General features: G+C 51.9%; 1 protein-coding gene across 3 annotated transcripts in view; it reads left to right on the top strand.

The window, feature by feature from the left end:
- Window positions 1–25,421, top strand: part of STK10 (serine/threonine kinase 10) — a 538,544-nt gene that overhangs the window by 13,964 nt on the left and 499,159 nt on the right. For 2 of the 3 annotated variants that reach the window (XM_060197153.1, XM_060197152.1), the window contains exons 2-4: window positions 2,261–2,425; window positions 22,648–22,696; window positions 24,357–24,506. In XM_060197153.1, the coding sequence (XP_060053136.1) occupies window positions 2,261–2,425; window positions 22,648–22,696; window positions 24,357–24,506 (364 nt within the window). Of the gene's footprint in view, window positions 1–2,260; window positions 2,426–22,647; window positions 22,697–24,303; window positions 24,507–25,421 lie in introns of those variants that run through there. The other variant, XM_060197154.1, reaches the window with a different exon arrangement.

The raw sequence follows: 25,421 nt of genomic DNA, 5'->3' as shown, positions 1-25,421 counted from the left end.
AGGTGGAGACCAGGAGCTTGTACCTGGCTGCTTGAACCTTGTAAAATGTGCGTTCAAACAGGCACCCCTGCCCCTTCCTCCCTCCCTTCCTTCCTTCCTCCCTCCCTCCCTCCCTCCCTCCCTCCCTTCCTCCCTCCCTTCCTCCCTTCCTCCCTCCCTCCCTCCCTCCCTTCCTTCCTTCCTCCCTCCCTCCCTCCCTTCCTTCCTTCCTTCCTTCCTTCCTCTCTCCCTCCCTCCCTCCCTCCCTTCCTTCCTTCCTTCCTCCCTCCCTCCCTCCCTCCCTTCCTCCCTCCCTCCCTCCCTTCCTTCCTTCCTTCCTCCCTCCCTCTCTCCCTCCCTCCCTTCCTCCCTTCCTTCCTTCCTTCCTTCCTTTCTTTTTATTTTTTTTTTTTGCCTCCACAGTTGTCACTGGGGCTAAGTGCCTGCACTATGAAACTATGAATCCACTGCTCCTGGAGGCCATTTTCCCCATGTGTTGTTATTGTTGTCATTGCTATTGTTGTTGTATAGGGCAGAGAGAAGTTGAGAGCGGAGGGGAAGACGAGGTGGGGGGAGAGAAAGACAGACACCTGCAGACCTGCTTCACCACTTGTGAAGCGACCCTCTTGCAGGTGGGGAGCCGGGTGGCTCGAACCGGGATCCTCAACACTAGTCCTTGCACTTCGCGCCATGTTCACTTAACCCGCTGTGCTTAACGCATTGTGCTATCGCCTTCTTCTTTTTTTTTTTTCCTCCAGGGTTTTTGCTGGGCTCGGTGCCTGCACCATGAATCCACCGCTCCTGGAGGCCATTTTCCCCCCTTTTGTTGCCCTTGTAGTTGTAGCCTCGTTGTGGTCATTATTATTACCATCGTTGATGTCGTTCGCTGTTGCACAGGACAGAGAGAAATGGAGAGAGGAGGGGAAGACAGAGGGGGAGAGAAAGACAGACACCTGCAGACCTGCTTCACCACCTGTGAAGCGACTCCCCTGCAGGTGGGGAGTCGGGGGCTTGACCTGGGATCCTTACACAGGTCCCTCTGCTTTGCACCACCACCCGACCCCCTCTACCGCCTTCTTTTTAAAGACAGAGACAGAGCACAGGAGTCATCAGCACCAAAGCTTTCTTTAGTGCGGTGGGGGCTGGACTTGAACCTGGGTAGCACACATGGCAAAGCTACCACTATCCAGGTGAGCTTTGCTGGCCCCACACCTCCCCCCACACCTCCCCCCCCACACCTCCCCCACACCTCCCCCCCCACTTTTTGTTTATCTTTTTAATATTAAAAAAATTTATTTATTGGATAGAGAACAGGAATTGAGGGAGCAGGGGGAGGTAGAAAGGGAAAGAGACAGAGAGACACCTGTAGCCCTGCTTCATCATTCATGAAGCTCCCTCTCTGCAGGTGGGGACTGGGGCTTGAACCTGGGTCCTTGTGCATTGTACCGTGTGCTCCACTGGCCCCTGGGGCTTGAACCTGGGCCTTGAACCTGGGTCCTTGTGCATTGTAACGTGTGCTCCACTGGCCCCTGGTGCTTGAACCTGGGTCCTTGTGCGTTGTAACGTGTGCTCCATTGGCCCCTGTTTATTTGTTTTTTGTTTGTTCATTTTGTTTTTATCAGAGCCCTGCTCAGGTCTGACTGATGGTGGTGCTGGGGATTGAACCTGAGGCCTTTGGTGCTATTTGCATGACTGTTACACCATCCCCTCCCCCACACTTAATTTTATTTGTTGCCTCTAGGATTATCGCTGGGGCTTGGTGCCAGCACTATGAATCCATTGCTCCAAATGGCCATTTTTCCCTTTTTATACTCCATTTTTTTAATTTGATAGGACAGAGAAATTGAGAGGGGAGAGGGAGGTACGGGGAGGGAGAGAGCTGCACACTTGCTCCACTGCTTGTGAAAATCTCCCCTGCAGGTGGGGAGCCAGGGGCTTGAACCTGGATCCTTGTGCTTAGTACTGTGTGTGCTTAACTGGGTTTGCTACCTCCCGTCCCCCCACTTTTTAAATAAGACATGTGGGTCCTCTCCTGCTCTTGCTGATGCAGGTGGGTTTCCTGACTCCCCAGAAGTCTGTCTGCCCAGGTCTGGGTGTGTGTCTCTGTCTGTCTGCTGGTTGGGTGCGTGTGCCCTGGTGGCAATAGGCATCACTGCCCGCACTCTGCCCAGCTCAGCCTGGGAGCACAGGCCTGGCATAGTCCCACGTCAAGCTCTGGCCTCTGTCTCTCCTGCTGGCCAGTGAGTGGCCGCCCCCGCTGACCCCCGGACTTGATTTGCAGGCCAGGAACAAGGAGACGGGGGCGCTGGCGGCCGCCAAGGTCATCGAGACCAAGAGTGAGGAGGAGCTGGAGGACTACATGGTGGAGATCGACATCCTGGCCACCTGCCAGCACCCCTACATCGTCCAGCTGCTGGGCGCCTACTACTACGACTGGAAGCTGTGGGTGAGCGCGGGGGGCACGGGGCTGGGGGGGGCGGCAGGGCCACACAGCAGCTTCACACCGGAGCCTCCTGAGGCTGGTCGGGGCGTCATGTGAGTGAGAGCTCCCCCTCAGGCACAAGGTGGCTTCGGGGACCGAACCTGCGGCCTCTGGGGCTCACAGGCTAAGCTGGCTCCCCGGCACCTCTCCCCGAGTCTCCCAACACCTCTCCCAGCTGGGGGCTCAGACCCAGGGCGGCGTGTCCCTATTCCCAGACGCCCTGCAACGTCATGAGTCCTTAGCCCTTAGTGGGGTCTGCCGGGAGTCTTGGGTGTGTCATAGTTACACACGGGGAGGCTTGTGGGGAGCATGAGGGTGACGGAGTGAACGTGGGGTGGGGGGTGTAGGGTGGTGGTGGTCTTCACTGGTGCTGTGTGACTGGCTTTTAGGAGCAGAGCTGCAGGCATTTGCTGGGGAGACGGCTTGTGTTTGAAAGCGAGGAGTCTCAGTGGGCAGAGCGCACGGCTGGCCCGTGGGAGGCCCCGGGGGGCTGGTGCCCTGGCCTCCCTTTTTTATTTATTATTTATTTAATTATTAGTGGATAGAGACAGAGAGAAATTGAGAACAGAGGGGGGGGATAGAGAAGGAGAGAGACGGAGAGATACCTGCAGCCCTGCTTCACCACTGGCAAAGCTTCCTCCCTGTAGGTGGGGACCAGGGGCTTGAACCTGGGCCCTTATATACTGTATTGTAGTGTGTGCACTTAACCAGGTGCGCCACTGCCTGGCCCCCTGTTTGTTTGTTTATTTATTTATTTATTTTTTACCAGAGGTCTGCTTAGCTCTAAATATTAAAATAATTATTTTCCTTTTGTTGCCCTTGTTGTTGTTATTGATGTCGTTGTTGTTAGATAGGACAGAGAGAAATGGAGAGAGGAGAAGAAGACAGAGGGGGAGAGAAAGACAGACACCTGCAGACCTGCTTCACCGCCTGTGAAGCGGCTCGAGTCCCCTGCAGGTGGGGAGCCAGAGGCTCGAACCGGGATCCTTACGCCACCTGCGCTTAACCTGCTGTGCTAGAGCCCAACTCCCAGCTCTGTTTTTTCATGGTGGTGCTGGGGATTGAACCTGGGGTCTTTGGAGCCTCAGGCAGTAGAGTCTTTTGGCAGAACCATGATGCTGCCTCCCCATCCGCCTCTTTCATTTTCAGTTTTGTTTTTATTTACTGTATAGACATAGAGCAATTGAGAGGAAAGGAGGAGATACAGACAGACAGACAGACAGACATATACTTGAAGCGCTGCTTCACTGCTCATGAAGCTTCCCTCCTGCAGGCCCTCCTGCATAGTGATGTGTGCGCCCCACCAGGTGCGCCGCCCCCGGGCCTTCACCTTGGCTTCTCTGTTGTCAAATCATTTAACCAGGGGACCAGGCGGTGGCGCACCTGGTTAAACACTCGCATGACAGTGCATGAGGCCCCGAGTTCAAGCCCCTGCTCCCCACCTGCAGGGGAAAGGTTCACGAGTGGTGAAGCAGGGCTGCAGGTGTGTCTTTCTCTCCCCCCCTCCCTCTTTACCTCCCCCCTCCCTTTCAATTTCTCTCTCTTCATCCAATAAATAAATACATAAATAAAATTTTAAAAATCAAATCAACCTCTAAAAAGCAGAAAGGAGGAGCCTGCTGCCTAAGGAAACAGAGAGTTTAGACACCACTGTCGCATCTAAAGGGCTGTTTATATCATGCAAAGGAAGAGGGCCGGAGGGAGCTTGCTGGCTGGGGGACCCGCCTTGCCGTGCACCCTGGGTTTGGGTCCTGCCACCACATGGAAGGTGTCACAGAGCTGGGAGAAGCTCCAGTCCCCTGATGTCTGTCACCATGAAGAAGGTTGCCCACAAGGGTCAAGGTTGCAAATGTTATCAATCCCTGACTCACAAAACAGACACACGATGTTGTATTGGCTGCAGTACTGGCTGCAGCGCAGGGAGTGAGGGGATCCCCACCCCAGAGGGGGGGACTATAGCCTAGAGGGGCCATGTCCCCACTCAGGTCACACAGCCACGGCTGAGGCAGCTGAGCCTCTATGTGTCCTGTTTTTTTTTTTTTCCTCGAAATTTAGCACCCGAGAGAGACAGCTAGTCGTTAGAGCACCAGACATGCCTTCCAGAGGCCCCAGGTTCAATCCCCAGCACCACCTTCTGCCAGAGCTGAGCTGCGCTGAGGTCTCTGTCCACTGTCCCCCACCTCTCGCATGACAATCAGTCTTTATTACTGGGTAGAGACAGAGATAAATTGAGGAGGAGGTGATAGGTAGAGAGTCAGAGAGACACCTGCAGCCCTGACTCACCACTCGTGAAGCTTTCGCCCTGCAGGTGGGGGACCAGGGGCGTGAACTGGGGTCCTAGCGCACTGTGATATGTGCACTTAACCAGGTGTGCCACTACCTGGCCCCCTTAAAATCAGTCTTTAGAAGAAGAAAGTCGGAGGGCAAGGGTAGATAGCATAATGGTTAAGAGACCGTCATGCTTAAGGCTCCAAGTTCTCAGGTCCAGTCCCTCACCACCACCCCCATTAGGCAGAGCTGAGCCGTGCTCTGGGGAAAAAAAAAAAAGTCAGGGAAGGGAGATAGCATAATGGTTATGCGAAAAGGTTCTCATGCTTGAGGCTCCCAAGTCCCAGGTTCAGTCTCCCGCATCACCTTAAACTAGGGCCCAAGAGCAGTGCTCTGGTTTAAAAAAAAAAAAAAAAAAGGGAAGAGAAGGAAGAGGGAAGAAAGTCACAGAGAATTTTAATGTTACGTGCATGATCGTTAGAGAAAGATGAACACACACAGGCTGGGGAGATAGCACAGTGGTAAAGCAAAAAAGACTTTGAGGCCTGAGGTTCTGAGAGCCGAGGTCTAGTCCCCAGCACCACCATAAACTAGAGCTGAGTGAGGCTCTGGTGTCTCTCTGTCTCTCTAATTAAAATTAATAAAAAAATAGAGTCTTGGGAGTCGGGCGGTAGCGCAGGGGGTTAAGCGCACGCGGCACAAAGCGCAAGGACCGGCTTAAGGATCCTGGTTCGAGCCCCCGGCTCCCCACCTGCAGGGGGTCGCTTCACAGGCGGTGAAACAGGTCTGCAGGTGTCTGTCTTTCTCTCCCCCTCTCTGTCTTCCCCTCCTCCCTTGATTTCTCTCTGTCCTATCCAACAACAACGACAGCAATAGCAACAATAATAATCACTGAAACAACGATTACAAAGAGAAAAAAACCAGCCAGGACAACAAAGGGGGGCAAAAATGGCCTCCAGGAGCGGTGGATTCATGATGCAGACACCGAGCCCAGCAATAACCCTGGAAACAAACAAACAAAAAAAAGAATATACAGAGAAAAACCAAGAATAATGCCATCCTGTCCTTTTTATTTTTAGCTAGAGAGAGAGGGAGAGGCTACAGCTGGGGAGCTTCCTTGGTGCCATACCTGCTCTCAGTTCCTGTACCACTGACATCACTTGGAAATGTCTCTCTAGACTTTTCCTGCCCCCCCCCCCCAGTGTTTTCTTTTTCAGAGGTGAGCTCCCCATCCCGCCCCACCCCCGATACTTTATATCCCTTTCTTGTTCTTTAATCTGGGCTAAGAATGCCCCCTCCCCCCACGCCAGCAGGGCAAGACCTGCCTCCTCCTCTCCCCTGCTTCTCCATAAATCCTTCTACCCGCTTTGCCTGTCCCGTCCCACCCTGTCCCCCCAGGCTGGGGGCGTTCCCAGTGCTTCCTTCATTTCTTTGGCTCTGTGACCTGCCAGCTTCCAGTTTTTGTCCTCGTCTGAGAACGACCCTGAAAGAATTAAAACCTTCCTGAGTTTCTTGCCAAGGTGGCCACCCAGAGTCACTGGTGAATAAACCCAACCCGGTTCCCGTCCACCCTGTTGTAGGTCTGTCCCTTCTGACAGAGAACAGAGACGAGGACAGGCTGCCGCCGGGCTTTCACCCAGCCACATGGTGTGAAACAGGTAGACCAGAATTAAGTTGCCACTCGAGGCTGTTCCTTTCTCAGCCAAGGCCCGAGGCCGGGGACAGACCGTGCTCAGCCACCCTGCTGCCCACGCCTGGGCGTGGGGGGATCTGGGGTCCCAGCCTTGGCAAAGTCTAGGAAGGAGGTCCCGGAACAGGGTGCAGAAATGGGGTCACGGGGGGGGGGAAAGACTTCCCACAGGGTGGCGGGGAGGTGTGATGGTGACTTGGGTGTGTGAGTGGCCTGAGTGTGAGGCCAGGGGTTTGGACCCCCAGGGCTGCCCAGCGACACGGTGAGAAATGCAGGGTGCAGACCCCTGCTGAGAACCTTCAAACAACCAGTACTCGTGCGTACGTGCGTGCGTGTGTGTGTGTGTGTGTGTGTGTGTGTGTGTGTGTGTGTGTGTGAGAGAGAGAGAGACCAGAGCACTGTTCCATCCTTTGTGATGGTCTCCTGTGTCTCTGTGTGGTCTCGGGGTGCCAGGAACTGAACCTCACTTGACAAATGTCCTCTAATTTTAAGCCGCCCCCTCCCCCAGCCGTTCTGTGCCTGAAGGACAAAGACTAAAGTCACCAAGCGTCCAGGGGCTCTCAGTCAGCATCAGCCAGGGAATATGGTTTGGTCAGGAAAGGAAGGAGCGTGGAAGCCGGGTGCAGATGGGAGTTTGGTGGAGAAGCCTGGAGCAGCGGAACCCCGAGAGTGAGGGGGAGAGTGTCTGTTCCCAGCTGCAAGGCTGAGGGTGGGGTTCCCTCAGTGTGGGGGTCACACCCAGGCCCCTCCGGTTGCTCCAGGAACCAGAAATTCCCACGTGGATGTTTCAACACAGCCAGTCCCGGGTCCGAGGCGTCACTCAGACCGGGCTGGGCCTTGGTCTGTGTCCCCTCCAACCCCACACACTCCTTTTCCTGGGCCGGGGACAGCCTCAACCCCGGACAGGGCGGAGGCCAGCTGCAGACACCTCCCCCCAGCACCCCACCGTTGGATGAAGTCAGCCCTTCTGTTCCCAGAATGGGTCACTTAGCAAAGACCTTCTAATGGCCTCTGCCAACCACTTCTGCTTTTGAATAGCAAGTTGTGCTGCTTTTTTTTTTTTTTGGAACAATCCTGAATATCGTAGACAAGTTCTCTTCTGCAGGAGCAAAATGCAGTGAGCCAAGATCTAAGTCCTAAAAAGACAGTCACGAAATTGATTTAGATAATAGGAATTTTTTTTAGATTTATCCTTCTATCTTTCTGCTGCTGAGGCTTCATGCCTACATGATTCCACTTCTCCCAGTGGATTCAATGACTCCCCAACACACCCCCACATAGAGGGTGAGCGACAGAGTGGGGAGAGAAAAACAGAGACAGAGGGAGAGACACCCCAGCCCTGCCTACTTCACCCCTCATGAAGCTTCTCCCTGGCATGTGGTGACTGGGGGCTCAAACCCAGGTCCGCACACATGGTAAAATTGTGCACACCCCTGAGTGAGCCACCTCTCAGCCCCCATAGTGTGATTTCATGAAATTATTATTTAGTATTTATTGATTACTGGATAGAAACAGACATTGAGAGGAGAAGGGTGATCGAGACAGAGAGACACGAGTGGGGACCAGGGGCTTGAACCTAGATCCTTGTGCACTGTGACGCGTGCGCTTAACCAGGTGCGCCACCGCCTGGTCCCGTGTGATTAAACCCACTATATCAGAGCCACGACTGCCGGCGTGAGGTCAGCATGAAGGTCACTCTGGAGAAATGCACCCCCCTACGCCCAGTCTTCACACCCAGGGCAGAGTGTCCATCCGGAACCCTCGGCCTGCACTTGTGTGTCACTCAGGCGGCAGCCACACCTTTAGGATGTTCCAACAGCATCATCATCATCATCAGTACTATTATTGTTGTCGTTGTTATTGTTTAATGTGGCTCCAGGAGCTCTTGTGTGATGTGTGACGCCACTGCTCCAGAGGGCGGCTTCATCATTCTTTCTTTCTTCTCTTGTTTCTTCTTTCTTGTTTCTTTATTCCTTGTGCCTCCAGGGTTATCGCGGGGGCTCGGTGCCGGCACTATGAATCCACTGCTCCTGGAGGCCATTTTTTTTCCATTTTATTGGATGGGACAGAGAGAAATTGAAAGAGGAGGGGGAGATAGAAAGGGGGAGAGGGACACCTACAGACCTGCTTCACACTTCGTGAAACTTCCCCAGCTACTGGTGAGGAGCCCGGGGCTCGAACCCAGATCCTTGCACATGTCCTTGCACTTCATACAACGTGTGCTTAACCAGCTGTGCCACCTCCTGGCCCCTCTTTGTTTCTTTTGATCAGAGAGGGGTGGGGGTGAGAGCCAGCTCTGGCCCATGGTGATCCCAGGACTTAAACCTGCAGCCTGACGGGCTCGGGCAGACCAACCTCATGCGTTCTGAGGCTGAGTTGTCCCTCTGAGCCTGGCCTTTCAATTTAGACAGAGGCCCCCTGGTTCTGCCCGAGGGGCATGTGGGGAGGCCTGCAGTCTGCCTGTGGAGCCCCTGCCCAGCCCCCCAGGTGAGCTGAGGTTGGCAGCAGGCTGTCTGCCCATACCTTCCCCACCTGCCTGGAAGTCTGGAACCTTGTGGGCGCCCTGGGGTGTGAACTGGACGGGATGACTGCAGACTCAGGGCTGTTCCCTCTGCAGGAGCTGACACTCCTGACAGGTGACTCGCTTTTTCAGAAAACGCCTGGATCTGAGCAGAAACCCCAGTCTCGCTTCCTGGAGGCCTGCCACTCCTGGCCGAGAGAATCGGGCAGGGGACAAGATGGCCTGGTCTGGGAGTGGGGTGGAGGTGCCCGGCTCTGTGACAACCCCCCAGATTTGGCCATGTTTCCCAACAGCCTCCCTGGCCCTGTCTTTAATTCTCCACACTCAGAGGGGAGAGACAGCAGAGCATAGCCCTACCATCCGTGGAGCATTCCCCAGTGCCATCCAGGGTGCTCCCCTGTGGCTCCAGGGCTCAAATTCAGGACCATGTGCACTTGTGCCCATGAGATATGCACTCAACATTCTCACAACCCCTTGCCCCAGCCAAGTTCCTGGAAAACAGCAGCTGGTTTAAGCTAGGAGCAATGTCTCCTCCACTTTTATTCTTCTTTTTTAAAAAAACTTCTAAATTTTATTTTTATTTGATTGGATAAAAAAACAGAGAAATCTCACCTTTGTCAGAGCTGCGTAGTATTCCATCCTGTGTTCTGCTATCTTGTCCCTACTCACCGCCGGGCGCCTGGGGACTCCTGCCGTGGCCCTAGGGGTAACACTGTGGGGACTGTGGGTGTGGGGAGCCTTCTGGTTGCCACTATTTCTGGAGGCAGAGTGGGGAGGAAGGAGGCCTCATGTCCGGTCAAAACTAAGCAGGAGAGAGTCTGGGGTACCAAGTCCCCAGAGGAGGGTGACAGCTGCGACCCCTGCCCCTGGCTGCCAGGCCTCAGGGACGTTTGGCCAGGACTCGGAGACTGGACTGTCGGGGTCAGCCTCCTGAACCCCGACTGCTCTTGGGGTGTCTGCCTCTGCAGTGACCGCAGAGAAAGTGCAGGCCCCGGGTCACGTGCAGGGTGTCCCCGTGACCATGAGTGTCCGGCCAAGGTTTCTGCGGCCTGTGGCCCAGGGTTCAGAGGCCACATGTGGTTGCTGGCAGATGGCCTATCTGGTCAGAACTCCAGAGCGGTGGGAGGCGACAGTGGTGACACCCCTGTGACTGTGGCTGGTGGCAGGGGTGGGGCTGGGAGACCCGAGGGCTTGGATCTGGGGTGGACAGGCTGGGTGACCCTCTGTTTCTGGGGCCTTGTGCGGGGAGCGGGGGGCGGGGTCTGAGCTGTCCTCAAGCTTCCTGTGGCTCTGAGTGCCTGCTCCTTGGTCTGGGGGGCGGGGGAGAGGGGGCTGAGACCCTCTCTCCTTAGCCTTTGGGGGGAGGCTGCCTGGGGCTCTCAGCTGATCTCCAAGGCAGATGATCCTGCTTCCAGAACCTTCTCCCACCCCGCAGCTCCTCAGGTGTCCCCTGAGCTCTGCTCCCAGGCTGGGTCATTGTCCCCTGCTCCTGGGGAGACCACCTCCCACAGACGAGTGCTGCAGAGTTGGCGGGGTCCCCGCTTCTCTCTGGTCACAGCGGTGACGCCACAGTCCCCCGGGGCCGGGAGGGGTGGAGCCCGAAGCTGAGGGCATCCGGGCTGGGCCGCCCCGGTTTGCCTGCATTCCTGCTGTCAGCACAGGCACGAGGTGACTCCGCGGTCCTGACACTTGCCGCGTGTGCCCAGGTTTCCCCTGCAGTGTCACCTGCCAGGCCCTTGGCCTCCTTTGCCTCCTGCCCCAGAACCCAGCCCTGGCATTTCCTGAGGGAGGAGAGGTGGTGACACTGATGCTCTGGCCGGGAGCCTCAGGGTGGGAGTGTGTGGCCCCCACTTTGCAGGGGAGCGGGCGACACTCAGGCCCAGTGAGCTACCCGGGGGCCCTCCTCAAACTCGGGGGACAGAGGACATGGGCCCTGGAGCCAGTACTCCTGACCCGTGACATCAGAGTGAGGGGCCAGGCCCACCAAAATCCATCACAGAGGCCCCGATTGGACTCGGGGGCCTCTGTCTCATTCCCTGCCCCTGTACGGTGACGACCTTGGCCAAGGGGCTATAGAATGTTCCAGACAGGCTTGGAGATTCCGCCTCTGAGCTTTGGAATGATATCCTCCACTCCCCGAGGTCACCCTGTGCCCCAGATGGTCCTCCCTCTGCGGTCAGGGAGGGGGTTCCTTCAGGCTGGCTGTGAATATGGTGGGCGGCCGGGTGTGGGGGTGGCTGGCTACTCTTGGAGGTGGCCTGTCCCTGCATCCGGGGACTAGCTGCCAGGAAGCTGGGCTCCGTTTGGGACTGACTCGGGGCAGGGGAGGCATTGGTGGTCTCTGTTGAGTAGCCAGAGCCCCAGTCTCCCACATGGTGGGGTGGCTGCCACCCCCAACCCCCACCACACACACACACACACACACACACACACGGAGCCTCAGGAGAGGGGCTGCTCTGGGCACACACTCAGCTGCTTGTACCTGGAGTCAGACGTCCCGGCTTTAAATTCTGAAGCTGTCACTTGTGAGCCAAGTGGCTTCAAGCTCACCCTGCCCAGCCCCCAGCCCCTCCCCAGCCTCAGCTTCCCCATCCGTGACCGTGCCTGGTGTGTGTGTGTGGGGGGGTCACTAACCCCAGGCTGACTTTCATCCTTTATATCCAGTGGGAGGCCGTCAGACCCAGAGCTGGTGGGCAGCTGTGTTCAGCTCCTCTTGGTGGCTTTGCCCTAATTTCTGGGAGTTTTGGAAGTTGGACAGTAGCGCAGCGGGTTAAGCGCACGTGTCACAAAGTACAAGGACCGGTGTAAGGATCCCGGTTCGAGCCCCCGGCTCCCCACCTGCAGGGAAGTCGCTTCACAGGTGGTGAAGCAGGTCTGCAGGTGTCTGTCTTTCTCTCCTCCTCTCTGTCTTCCCCTCCTCTCTCCATTTCTCTCTGTCCAATCCAAAAACAATGACATCAATAACAATAATAATAACTACAACAATAGAACAGCAAGAGCAACAAAAGGGAAAATAAATATAAAAAATTGCTGGGCGTTTTGATGCCACTCCAGCGTCACATTCGTTCGTTCATTCATTCATTCATTCATTCATTCCACAGACTCTGGTCATGAGCTTGGTCCCCAACTCTGGGAAGGAATGAACTTTGGGGGTTGGGAGATGGTCCGCCTGGTAGAGTACACACCCTGCTGTGTGTGAGGCCCGGGGATCTGATACCATCTGGGAGCTCCATGAATGGCGGGGTATTGTCTGTGCTCTCTCAAAGAGTTACCCCTTAATGAGACAGTGGGGAAGAGAGAGGACGGGAGCATCATTCTGGCACGTGCAGTGCTGGGGCTCGGACCCAGGACCTCATGCTGGAATGCCCAGAGCCTTACCTACTGCTCCACGTCTGTCTCTTCTAGAAAAGTCGTGAGCGGCTGGGCCTCGGCAGGTGTCCAGCATTATCGTGTAGCCCGAGGCCCTGGGGTTACCCCGTGGGGCTGTGTTTAAAGAGCAGATTTATTTTATTTTTTTTTCTTCTTTCCAATCTTGGAAAGAGAAAAACAACAAGAGAGGGGGCACAGAGACCCCACAGCACTGCTGCACATGGGAACTCCCCCTTGGCCGTAGGTGCTGGGGCTCAGACTCAGGCTTCTCAAGCCTGCAGGGGTGGGGCAGAGCTGGGCTGCGGGTGTCTTCTCCCTCTTAGCTCTGCTTCCTTCTCAGTCTCTCTGTCTCCAGTAAGATATTGGATGGGGGTAGATAGCATAACAGTTATGCCAAGAGACTCTTGTGTCTGAGGCTCCAGTGTCCCAGGTTCAGTCTCCCACACCACCATGAACCAGAGCTGAGTAGTGCTCTGGTAAAAATTAAAGTGGAAGGATGACAGGGGACCTAGTAGGGGTGGTATTGTTATATGGAAAACTGGGAAATGTTATGCACGTGCGAACTGTTGTATTTACTGTCGAATGTAAAACATTAATTCCCCAATAAAGAGATAAATAAAAATAAAAAAGTGGTCCGGGAGGTAGCACAGTGGATAAAGCATTGGACTCTCAAGCATGAGGTCCTGAGTTCAGTCCCTGGAAGCACATGTACCAGAGTGACGTCTGGTTCTTCCTCTTTCTCTCCTCCTTTCTCACTAATAAATAATTTTTTTTATTTATTCCCTTTTGTTGCCCATGTTGTTTTATTGTTGTAGTTATTATTGTTGTTGTTGTTGGATAGGACAGAGAGAAATGGAGAGAGGAGGGGAAGACAGAGAGGAGGAGAGAAAGATAGACACCTGCAGACCTGCTTCACCGCCTGTGAAGCGACTCCCCTGCAGGTGGGGAGCCAGGGGCTCGAACCGGGATCCTTATGCCGGTCCTTGTGCTTTGCGCCACCTGCGCTTAACCCGCTGCGCTACAGCCCGACTCCCCAATAAATAAAATATTTTTAAAAAAATAAAAATAAATATTTTTTTAAACCTTTCTTTGGGAGCTGGGCAGTGGCACACCTGGTTGAGTGCACTCATTACCATGTACAGGACCCAGGTTCAAGCCCCTGGCTCCCCACCTGCAGGAGGGAAGCTTCACCAGTGCTGAAGCAGGGCTGCAAGGGTCTTGCTCTCTCCCCCCGTCCTCTCTCAATTTCTTTCTGTCCTACCCCCCAAAGTGGAAAAAAATGGCTGCCAGGAGCAATGGATTCATAATGCCAGAACTGAGCTCCACCGGGAACTCTGGAGACAATAAAAAACAACAGGGAGTCGGGCGGTAGCGCAGCAGGTTAAGCGCACGTGGCGCAAAGTGCAAGGACCGGCGTAAGGATCCCAGTTCGAGCCCCCGGCTCCCCACCTGCGGGGGAGGGGGGGTCGATTCACAAGTGGTGAAGCAGGTCTGCAGGTGTCTTATCTCTTCCCCATCTCTCTTCATTTCTCTCTGTCCTATCCAAGAATGCCGACATCAGTAACAACAATAATAAATACAACAATAAAACAAGGGCAACAAAAGGGAATAAATAAATACATTTTTAAAAAAACATTATTTATATAAATATATATACACATTTAGGGTTTTGGGGGGGAGAAGGGCAGAGTGTACCTCCATAGTGTGTGGTGCCCACGCTCAAACCCAGGGCCTCAGATGCACAGCTGACCCTGAGAAGGGGCCCCCCGAGTCTTGGCCCTACTGGCCCCAGGGGTGTGATGCTGAGTCCTTGCTCCTGAGTGAGCAGATCCAGGGCAGCTCCAGCAGGCTGGGCTGGAAGGGGTCAGTCCTGCTGAGCTGTCACCAACGGGGCCAGGGAGCGCCAGAGCAGCCCGTGAGTGAGTGAGTGAAGGCAGAGGGGGTGTGGCCAGACAGCGGGCAACAGCTGCTTTGCCTGGGCACAGGGCAGCAGACACAGGCCTCCATGCCCCTGGCCCCTGGCCAGAGAGGCAGCTGCTGCCCACTGGCCAGGCCTTGTCTCCGTCTCTCTCTCTCTCTCTCTCTCTCTCTCTCCAGGGGAACAGTAAACTCAGGCACCTGGAGCAAGCCACCAATGCCTTTGGACAGTCCGGGGTGTGTCTGTGCTTGGCCCTCCCTGTCCTGCAGGAGGGGACCTGATGGGCTCATGTGACGTGGAGCTTTGGCACCAACACATCCCCTGCGGGAAGACGTGCGGCTCCGCGTGTGGCGACTGTGGAGAGGCACCAGGACAGCTGCAGACAGCGTCCTGTGGAGGATGGAGCCCGGCTTTGGTGTCTGTCCCTCGTTCTTGCTCTCAGAATAGGAAATAAAGGGGGACTCTCGCCACCCGGAAGGCAGTGCAGTGGGTGGCTCTGGATCTGCAGGCACGAGGCCCCGAGTTCAGTCCCTGGTACAAGTGCCGGAGTGATACTCTGGCTGATAAACAAGTAGATGGGGCTGGGCGGCGGCATACCTGGGTGAGCGCACACGTCATCGCGGTGTGTGAGGATCCCGGTTCCAGCCCCTGCTTCTCACCTGCGGGGAGGGGCAGCTTCCTGAGTGGTGAGGCAGGGCTCCAGCTGTCTCTTTTTTCCCTCTGTTTAAATTTATTTATTGTTGGATAGAGACAGAGGGAGAGAGACACCCGCAGCCCTGCTTCACCCCTTGTGAAATTTTCCCCTTGCAAGTGGGGACCAGGGGCTTGAACCTGGGTCCTTGCACTCTGTGATGTGTGCACTTAACCAGCCGTGCCACCACCTGGCCCCTCTCTTTCTATCACTCCTCCCCTCTCAATTTCTGTCTACTTAACATAAATACAACATGAAATGAGGAGATCTAAACGAAGGCAAGAAGGGAGTCGGGCAGTAGCGCAGCGGGTTAAGTGCACGTGGCGCCAAGCGCAAGGATCCCGGTTCGAGCCCCCGGCTCCCCACCTGCAGGGGAGTCGCTTCACAGGTGGTGAAGCAGGTCTGCAGGTGTCTGTCTTTCTCTCCCCCTCTCTGTCTTCCCCTCCTCTCTCCATTTCTCTCTGTCCTATCCAACAACAATGACATCAATAACAATAATAATAACTACAACAGTAAAAAACAACAAGACCAACAAAAGGGAATAAATAAATATTAAAAAAAAAAAAAAAGAAGAAGAAGAAGAAAGAAAGAAAGTGTGAATGTGTCATCAGCAGGCTGGGGAGGAAGTCAGCTTAGGGGCCGAGTCTGATTCTGAGCTGAGGCCTTAGTGCCTCCTTGTGATCTTGGAAGCGAGCAAGTGGTGGAGAGTCCTACCCTGAATTCTTTCCTGTAGCAGGGGATGGTGGTCACCTGATACCCCCCCAAGTGGAAAAAAAAAACAAACCCTGTTTTGTCACGTGTGGAAATTTCGTGGTATCTAGCAGGAGATGAAGGGAGTATCACCGGGGAGGTGGCCTCGTGGGTGCTGCGGAAACTGTTTCCAGAAAGTCCTGGCCTTGTGAAGGGCAGGGCACGGGGCAGTCCTTTCCTGAGAACGCGACCACTAGGGTTCGTGTAGCAGTTGTGAGAGGCATAGCACCCCAAGTCCGCGGGAATAAAACCAAAGCTCAGGGCTTCCTGGCAGTCAAGACAACAAAACGAAACAAACAAAACCAGTAAAAAGGAAGTTCTGGCCCCCAGCTCTCTGAGTTTGCAGAAGAGGAAGCAAGTCAGGGGTGGCCAGGTGACACCCCTCGCCATCATCCCGGAGAGGGGGTGGGGGGAGGAAGGGCTGCGGGGAGCTTGTGCAAGGGACAGCTTCCCTCAAAGATGCAGGGACTGCTGGGCCCTCTCGGCCGCGTCTCTCTCTCTCTCTGACCCTGCGTCTAGCGAGTTCCAGGAGGCTGGCTTTGGATGGGAGCCGGGAGCCACTGCCAGACCCAGGCTTTCCTGCCGGGCGCTCCCGCGGGGACTCACAGGGCATGTTTCTGCCAGGTCACAGGCCAGTGAAGAGACACCACCAGAACTCAAACTCCAGTCTTTAGACCTCTTCCTTTTATTAATTTATTCTTATTAGTGACTTAATATTGATTTACCAAATTGTAAGATAATAGGAGCATAATTCCATACGGTCCCCACCACCAGAGCTCCATGTCCCAATCCCCTCCACTGGAAACAGCAATGGTTCTCCCCAGGTCGCAGATATGGGCCGGTTCTATCATTTCCCCCCCACCCCTTTTCTTTCCTATGGCCCTGCCTTCACTTTCTTTCCAAGTCACATCTACACCTGTTACTACTTCTTTTTAAAAAAAAACTTTTTTATTTCCTTTTGTTGCCCTTGTTGTTTTATTGTTGTAGTTATTATTGTTGTTGTCATTGTTGGATAGGACAGAGAGAAATGGGGAGAGAAGGGGAAGACAGAGAGGGGGAGAGAATGACAGACACCTGCAGACCTGCTTCACCGCCTGTGAAGCGACTCCCCTGCAGATGGGGAGCTGGGGGCCCAAACAGTGATCCTTACGCCGGTCCTTGCACTTTGTGCCGCCTGCGCTTAACCTGCTGTGCTACCGCCTGACTCCCTTTTTTAAACTTCTTAAAAATATTTATTTTCCTTTTTTTTTTAATTGGGGAATTAATGTTTTACATTCAACAGTAAGTACAGTAGTTTGTACATGTATAACATTCCCCAGTTTCCCATATAACAATACAACCCCCACTAGGTCCTCTGAATCCTTCTTGGACCTGTATTCTCCCCACCCACCCACCCCAGAGTCTTTCACTTTGGTGCGATACACCAATTCCATTTCAGGTTCTACTTGTGTTTTCTTTTCTGATCTTGTTTTTCAACTTCTGCCTGAGAGTGAGATCATCCCATATTCATCCTTCTGTTTCTGACTTATTTCACTCAACATGATTTTTTCAAGGTCCATCTGTTGTTAAAATTTTTCCTGAGTTCTTGAGTTCGAGAGTTCCTGAGTTCCTGAGTTCGAGAGTGCGAGAGTTCCTGAGTTCGAGAGTTTCAGGGTTCCAGAGTAAGAGTTTTCCAGAGTTCGACAGTAAGAGAGGGTTCCTGAGTTCCAGAGTTGCAGAGAGAGAGTGCTTGCGCCGCCGCAAAGAGACAGCAGAGTTCTGTTTGGTGATTAGTTTGGTTTAGTCGTTGTTCCTGAATAAAGAAATACAGCTTCCCTGCCCAGCTGTTGTCTCCGTGTCTCTGTTACCCACCCGTGAAGCTAGCCAGGCCAGCAAGAGCCGCCGAATTTTAACAACATCCATCCAAGATCGGCTGAAAACGGAGAAGTCACCATTTTTTACAGCTGAGTAGTATTCCATTGTGTATATAGACCACAACTTGCTCAGCCACTCATCTGTTGTTGGACACCTGGGTTGCTTCCAGGTTTTGGCTATTACAAATTGTGCTGCCAAGAACATATGTGTACACAGATCTTTTTGGATGGGTGTGTTGGGTTCCTTAGGATATATCCCCAGGAGAGGAATTGCAGGGTCATGGGGTAGGTCCATTTCTAGCCTTCTGAGAGTTCTCCAGACTGTTCTCCACAGAGGTTGGACCAATTTACGTTCCCACCAGCAGTGCAGGAGGGTTCCTTTGACCCCACACCCTCTCCAGCATTTGTTGCTGCTGTTACCTTTTCTGATGTATGACATTCTCACAGGAGTGAAGTGGTATCTCGTTGTCTTTATTTGCATTTCTCTGACAATCAGAGACTTGGAGCATTTTTTCATGTGTTTCTCGGCCTTTTGGATCTCTTCTGTGGTGAATATTCTGTCCATGTCCTCCCCCCATTTTTGGATGGGGTTATTTGTTGTCTTGTTGTTGAGTTTGGCAAGATCTTTATATATTTTAGTTATTAGCCTCTTATCTGATGTATGGCATGTAAAGATCTTCTCCCATTCTGTGAGGGGTCTCTTGGTTTGGGTAGTGGTTTCTTTTGCTGTGAAGAAGCTTTTAAATTTGATGTAGTCCCATAGGTTTATGCTTGCCTTAGTCTTCTTTGTAATTGGATTTGTTTCATTGAAAATGTCTTTAAAATTTATGCAGAAAAGAGTTCTGCCAATATTTTCCTCTAAGTATCTCATAGTTTGTGGTCTAGCATCCAAGTCCTTGAACCACTTGGAATTTACTTTTGTATTTGGTGAAATACAGTGATTCAGTTTCATTCTTCTGCATGTTTCAACCCATTGTTTCCAACACCATTTGTTGAAGAGACTCTGCTTTCCCCATTGAATAGTCTGGGCCCCTTTGTCAAAGATTAGATGTCCATAGGTGTGGGGCCTCATTTCTGGGCTCTCAATTCTATTCCACTGGTCTGTGTCTATTCATGTTCCAGTACCAAGCAGTTTTGATGACAGCGGCCCTATAATATAGTTTGAGATCTTGGGAGTGTGATGCCTCCGGTTCTGTTCTTTTTTCTCAAGATTGTTTTGGCAATTTTAGGTCTTTTCTGGTTCCAGATAAACATTTGTAGCGTTTTTTTCTATTCTCCTAAAAAATGTGCTTGGGATCTTCATTGGGATAGCATTAAATTTGTAGATGGCTCTGGGTAATATATTCATTTTGATGATGTTAATTCTTCCAACCCATGAACATGGAATATCTTTCCACTTCTTTGTTTCTTTTTCAATTTCTTTGAGTAGTGACTCATAATTTTCAGTATACAAGTCTTTCACTTCCTTGGTTAGATTTACTCCTAGATATTTTATTGTTTTTGTTGCTATAGTAAAAGGAACTGATTTCTGGATTTCATCTTCTTCTAACTTAGTGTTTGCATAGAGGAATGCCACTGACTTTTGAATGTTAATTTTATAGCCTGACACCTTACTGTATTGCCTGATGATTTCCAAAAGCTTCTTGCTGGATTCCTTAGGTTTTTCTTTCTTTCTTTTTTTTTTAATTTTTTATTTAAGAAAGGATTAGTGAACAAAAACATAAGGTAGGAGGGGTACAACTCCACACAATTCCCACCACCCAATCCCCATAACCCACCCCCTCCCATGGTAGCTTTCCCATTCTCTAGCCCTCTGGGAGCATGGACCCAGGGTCATTGAGGGTTGCAGAAGGTAGAAGGTCTGGCTTCTGTAATCTTTAGGTTTTTCCATGTATACTATCATGTCATCTGCAAATAAGGAGAGTTTGACTTCTTCTCTTCCAGTCTGTATCCCTTTAATTCCTTGCTCCTGCCTGATTGCTATGGCAGGAACTTCCAACACTATGTTGAATAGTAATGGTGATAGTGGGCAGCCCTGTCTAGTACCTGATCTGAGTGGATTCCAGTTTTTCACCATTGAGTATGATGTTGGCTGTAGGTTTGCTATATATAGACTTCACTATCTTCAGGAATTTTCCATCTATTCCCATTTTTTGTAGTGTTTTGATCATAAAGGGATGTTGTATTTTGTCAAAGGCTTTCTCTGCATCTATTGATATGACCATGTGATTTTTGGTCTTGCTTTTGTTGATGTGGTGGATCACATTGATTGATATACGTATGTTAAACCAACCTTGCATGCCATGGATAAACCCCACTTGGTCATGATGAACAGTCTTTTTGATATACTGCTGTATCTGGTTGGCTAGAATTTTGTTCAATATTTTCGCATCTATGTTCATCAGAGATAATTGGTCTGTAGTTTTCTTTTTTGGTTGTGTCCCTGTCTGCTTTTGGTATCAGGGTGATGTTGGCTTCATAGAAGCTGGCAGGGAGTATTCCAGTGTCTTCAATCTTCTGGAAGACTTTTAAAAGTAGAAATATTAGTTCTTCTTTGAAGGTTTTGTAGAATTCATTTGTAAAACCATCTGGTCCAGGACTTTCATTTTTGGGGAGATTTTTGATAACTGTTTCAATTTCATTGGCTGTAATGGGCCTGTTCATGTTATCCACTTCCTCTTTACTTAGTTTTGGAAGTTGGTAGGTATCTAGGAAATCATCCATTTCTTCCAGGTTCTCTAGCTTGGTAGCATATAGTTGTTCATAGAAGCCTCGCATGATATGTTGAATTTCTGCGGTGTCTGTTGTGATATCTCCTCTTTCATTTACTATCCGATTTATTTGGGTCTTCACCCTTTTTTGTTTTGTGAGTCTGGCTAAAGGTTTGTCGATTTTGTTCACTCTTTTGAAGAACCAACATTTACTTTCGTTGATCTTTTGTATGGTTTTCTTATTTTCAATGTTATTTATTTCTGCCCTAACTTTAGTGATTTCTGTGCTTCTGGTTGCTTTAGGGTTCCTTTGTTGTTCTTCTTCTAGGTCTTTAAGATGTGCAATCAGGCTGTTTATTTGTGCTTTTTCTTGTTTCCTAATGTGTGCTTGTATAGCTATGCTCTTCCCTCTCAGTACTGCCTTAGCTGTGTCCCAAATATTTTGATAGCTTGTGTCTTCATTTTCATTGAATTCTCGAAACATTTCAATTTCTTCCTTGATTTCCTCTTTGACCCAGAGGTTGTTAAGAAGTGTACTGTTGAGCTTCCACATTTTGGGACTATTACTAATCTTTTGTTGATTGTGAAGTGTTAGTTTAATTCCACTGTGGTCTGAGAAGATGCTTGGGATGATTTCAGTGCTCTTGAATTGGCTGATGCTGTCTTTGTGGCCTAACATATGGTCTATCCTTGAGAATGACCCATGTGGATTTGAGTAAAATGTGTATTCCAGTTTCTTGGGATGAATGACTCTGAAAATGTCCAATGGTTCTAGTCTATCTATCTCTTCATTTAGCTCCCTTATGTCTTTATTGATTTTCTGCCTGGATGGTCTGTCAAGTTGAGAGAGTGGGGTGTTGCAGTCCCCTACTATGATTGTGTTCCTGTTAATATATTGCTGTAGCTCTTTCAGTAGAAGTTTGATGTATTTAGATGGCTTCTCACTGGGTGCTTAGATGTTAATAGTTGTTAAGTCCTCTTGATTGACTGATCCTCTGAGCATTAAGTAGTGTCCATTCCTATCTTTTTAAATCTTATCTATTTTAAAGTCTATCATATCAGATATGAGAATAGCTGCTCCTGCCCTTTTTTGTGGGCCATTGGCTTGTATGATAGTTTTCCATCCTTTCACTTTAAGTCTGTGTTTGTCTTGTTGCGTTAGGTGAGTTTCCTGTAGACAGCATATTGTTGGGTTGTGTTTTCTGATCCATCTTCCTACTCTGTGTCTTTTAATAGGTGAATTCAGGCCATTGACATTTATTGATATCAAAGATCAATTCTTGTCATACCAGCCCCCTGCCATAGGGGCAAGCTGACCTTTAAGAAACCTGTCATTTCTGACATGTGAAAAATGTTCTTTGTTTAACTCTATATATAAACCTGTACCCACCCCCAAATAAAACGAGTGTTCATACCAGAGTACTCCCTGAAACCTCCTTTCTGTTCACTTGGTCACTAGGACTGGTGAGAGAGGATCGGAGACTTACCCCCTGGCTAGATCCACTCCACGGGAGTGCCAGCACAGAATGACTGCGCGTGTGTGTTTCAGGGTCATGTCTGTCCCTGGCCTCGGGAACAGGCCTGGGTGGTTGGTGGGTGGTGAAATGAATGGGCGAGCGAGCGAGTGGAGAGAGGCAATTCTCTCCTTTGGTAACTGGACAATACTCACACTGTCCTTTCTGGTCCCCTGTGATCTCCTAAGGCCTGGGGCCTGAGGGGGTTGGGCTGTTTTCCGTGGCCTGAGGGTGAACCCAGGATGTCTGCATGCCTGATGTCCATGCTTTTGCCCTCTCTGGCTTCCTGTTTCTTAAGTATTTATTTATTTATTTTCCCTTTTGTTGCCCTTGTTTTATTGTAGTTATTATTGTTGTTGCTGTCATTGGATAGGGCAGAGAGAAATGGAGAGAGGGGGAAAGAAAGACAGACACCTGCAGACCTGCTTCACCACCTGTGAAGCGGGGAGCCAGGGGCTCGAACTGCGGGTCCTTGCCCTTTGCACCACGTGCGCTTAATCCACTGCGCTACCGCCCGACTCCGGGCTTCCTGTTTCTTATGTCAGAGACAAGAGGGAGATGGGGAGGGAGGGACAGACAGAGACGAATGGACTGTCCCAGCATGTCTGGAGCCCCCCACTTCAGGTTCCATCCACCATGCCCCCTGGTAGTGCCAGGACTTGAACCCAGGACCTCCTGCATTGAAGGCATCTGCTAGCGTCTGCACGTGGGGTCTATGCCGGCTTTCCTTTGGAGTCCCATCCTGGGGCCATCTCCTGGCCTCTCCTCCTGGGATCTTCTGGGGTATCCTCTTGAGGTCCTCATCTGGGGGGCTCTGCCTGGGATCCCCTTGGGGTTTCCTCCTGGGGTCTCCACTGGGGTGGCCGCTGCTCACGCCCTTGGGGCCTTGTATTTTCTGCAGATCATGATTGAGTTCTGCCCCGGGGGAGCTGTGGACGCCATCATGCTGGGTGAGTCCTCCCAGGTCCCCTGCCTGCTCTGGGGTCCACACCCCAGACCTACACCCCTCACTCTGCCCAGCCTAGAAGCTCCGTCTGGACTCAGCTCAGGGAAGGCAGGACACTTACTGAACACCTGCCTGGCCAGCCAGGACTCTGGTCTGAGGCCTCCTCACCCGTAGTTCTCTTGGGAGGAGGTGAAAGTGAGGTGCTTAAGGGGATTCCTGGAGAAGTGGAGAAGTGGGGGGGCCCTGCCTGTGGAGTGAGCGCACGGAGGGGTGGCAGCATGTCCTTGCAGCTTGATCTGCGAGGACAAAAAAGGGGACAGACATGTTTTTTCTTTCTTGCCTCCAGGGTTACCACTGTGGCTCACCAGTACTGCCAATCCACTGCTCCTGGTGGCCTTTTTTTTTTTTTTCCCATTTTATTGGGTAGGACAGAGATTGAGAGAGGAGGGGAAGACAGAGGGAGAGAGAGAGAATGACAGACACCTGCAGCCCTGCTTCACCACTCGGGAAGCTTTCCCCCTGCAGGTGGGGAGCGGGGGTTCGAACCCGGATCCTTGCGCGGGTCCTTGCACTTAGTACTATGTGTGCTTAACCGTGTGCACCAACGCCCAGCCCCCCCCCCCCAAACATGATTTTTCCACTAACTCTCGCGCCCATGATGGTGCTCGGACCCCGTGTCTGCCACCCTCCAGAGAGGCCCACCCTCGAGGCCTCACTCCAGCAGCTCAGCCACAGGAAAGGAAGGGGAAGCCTGGCTATGAGCACACGTGGCGTCATACACAGGAAACCGAACCGCTGCCTCTACAACGACAGACAACACTAAACCCAGCAAACGCATCCAGCAGCTTTGCGGGATGTAAACGCATTCACCATGCAAGAATCTGGTCTATCTGTCAGGCTAGCAGTGGGCCCTCGGCTCTCACGCAAAAGAAGTTCTGAGTTCAGTCCCTGGCATTGCACGTGCCAGAGAGATGGTCTGATTCTCTCTCTCTCTCTCTCTTTTAAGTTTATTTTATTTTATTTTATTTTATTCTTTTATTGCCACCAGGGTTATCGCTGGGGCTCAATGCTAGCAATATGTATCTACCACTCCCAGCGGTCATTTCCCCCTTTTTCTTCTTTCTCTGTGTTATTGGATAGGACAGAGAGAAATTGAGAGGAAAATGGGAGACAGAGAGGGAGAGAGGAAGACAGACACCTGCAGACCTGCTTCACTGCTTGTGAAGGGTCTCCCCTGCAGGTGGGGAGCCGGGGTTTGACCCAGGTCCTTGAGCATGGTAACGTGCTTAACAGGGTGTGCCAATGCCCGGTCCCCTTATTTTTCTCTTTTCGTGACCCAGTAATCTCCTCTGATGAACTCCTGATCCTGACCCCTCAGGGGCTTTCTCTCTGCCCTCATCACTCCTCCCTCCACTTCCCAGCACAGGGGCTGTGAGGAGGCCTGAAGCAGGCCGGTCTGATTTGGGGCTCAGCCCTGTGCCTTTCTTTGCTCCTGTGCGACCTCCAGCAGACAGCTTGCCCTCTCTGAGCCCTGTCTGCTCTGCACAAAGAGGGGGCACGGTGCCGGCACAGGAGCCTGGGCTCCTAGGTGCTCAGGGGTGGCTCCCACAGGCCCTGTGCCGGCTGAGCCTCCACCGTCCGTCCGTCCATCCATCTGTCTGCAGAGCTGGACCGAGGCCTGACGGAGCCACAGATCCAGGTGGTGTGTCGCCAGATGTTGGAGGCCCTGCACTTCCTGCACAGCAAACGTGTCATACATCGCGACCTCAAGGCCGGCAACGTGCTCATGACCCTGGAGGGCGACATCCGGCTGGGTGAGGCCCCCATCTGGACGTGCTCCTGCATGACACGGGGGTGGGGGTGGGGGTGGGCCCGGAGGGTCACCTCCTCTTCCTCTGACACAAACTGCAGCCGGAGGGGGGAGAAGGGGGAGGGGCTGCAGGAGGCACCTGCTCCCCCATTTTGCTTCTTCCAGTCTGGGGAGATGGTGCAGCAGCCTTGCACGCCGAGGCCCCAGGTTCAATCCCCAACACCACCACGAGCCAGAGCAGAGCAGGGCTCTGGGGCGTCTGTCTGTCATGAAAATAAGTCTCAGGGCTGGGGAGACAGCATAATGGTTCTGTAAAAAGAATTTGATGCTTAAGGCTCCAGAGTACCAAGTTAAGTCCCCAGCACCACTGTAAACCAGAACTGAGTAGTTCTCTGGTCTGTCTCTCTCATTAAAATAAAGTGGGGTTTTTTTTATAAAGATTTTTAAAAAATCTATTTATTTTCCCTTTTGTTGTCCTTGTTTTTTTTTATTCTTATTGTAGTTGTTATTGTTGTTGTTGATGATGTCGTCGTTGTTGGATAGGACAGAGAGAAATGGAGAGAGGAAGGGAAGACAGAGGGGGAGAGAAAGAGAGACAGACACCTGCAGACCTGCTTCACCGCTTGTGAAGCGACTCCCCTGCAGGTGGGGAGCCGGGGGCTAGAAATGGGATCCTTTCGCTGGTCCTTGCGCTTTGCGCCACCTGCGCTTAACCCGCTGCGCTACCGCCCGACTCCCAAAATAAAGTGTTTTTTTTAAATAAATCAATCTGAGAGAGACTCTGATGGAGCACAGGTGTTGGTATCTTTTTTTTCTTTTAAATTAAAAAAAATCATTGTAGATAGAGACAGATAAATCTAGAGAGAGAGAGAGAGAGAGAGAGAGAGACTTGCAGCACTGCTTAACCACTCCTGAAGCT

The sequence above is a fragment of the Erinaceus europaeus genome, chromosome 9 (assembly GCF_950295315.1).
Source record: "Erinaceus europaeus chromosome 9, mEriEur2.1, whole genome shotgun sequence".
NCBI classification, from domain to species: Eukaryota; Metazoa; Chordata; class Mammalia; order Eulipotyphla; family Erinaceidae; genus Erinaceus; species Erinaceus europaeus.
Note: the sequence above shows the minus strand (reverse complement) of the source record. Positions and strands in the feature narration are given on the sequence as shown.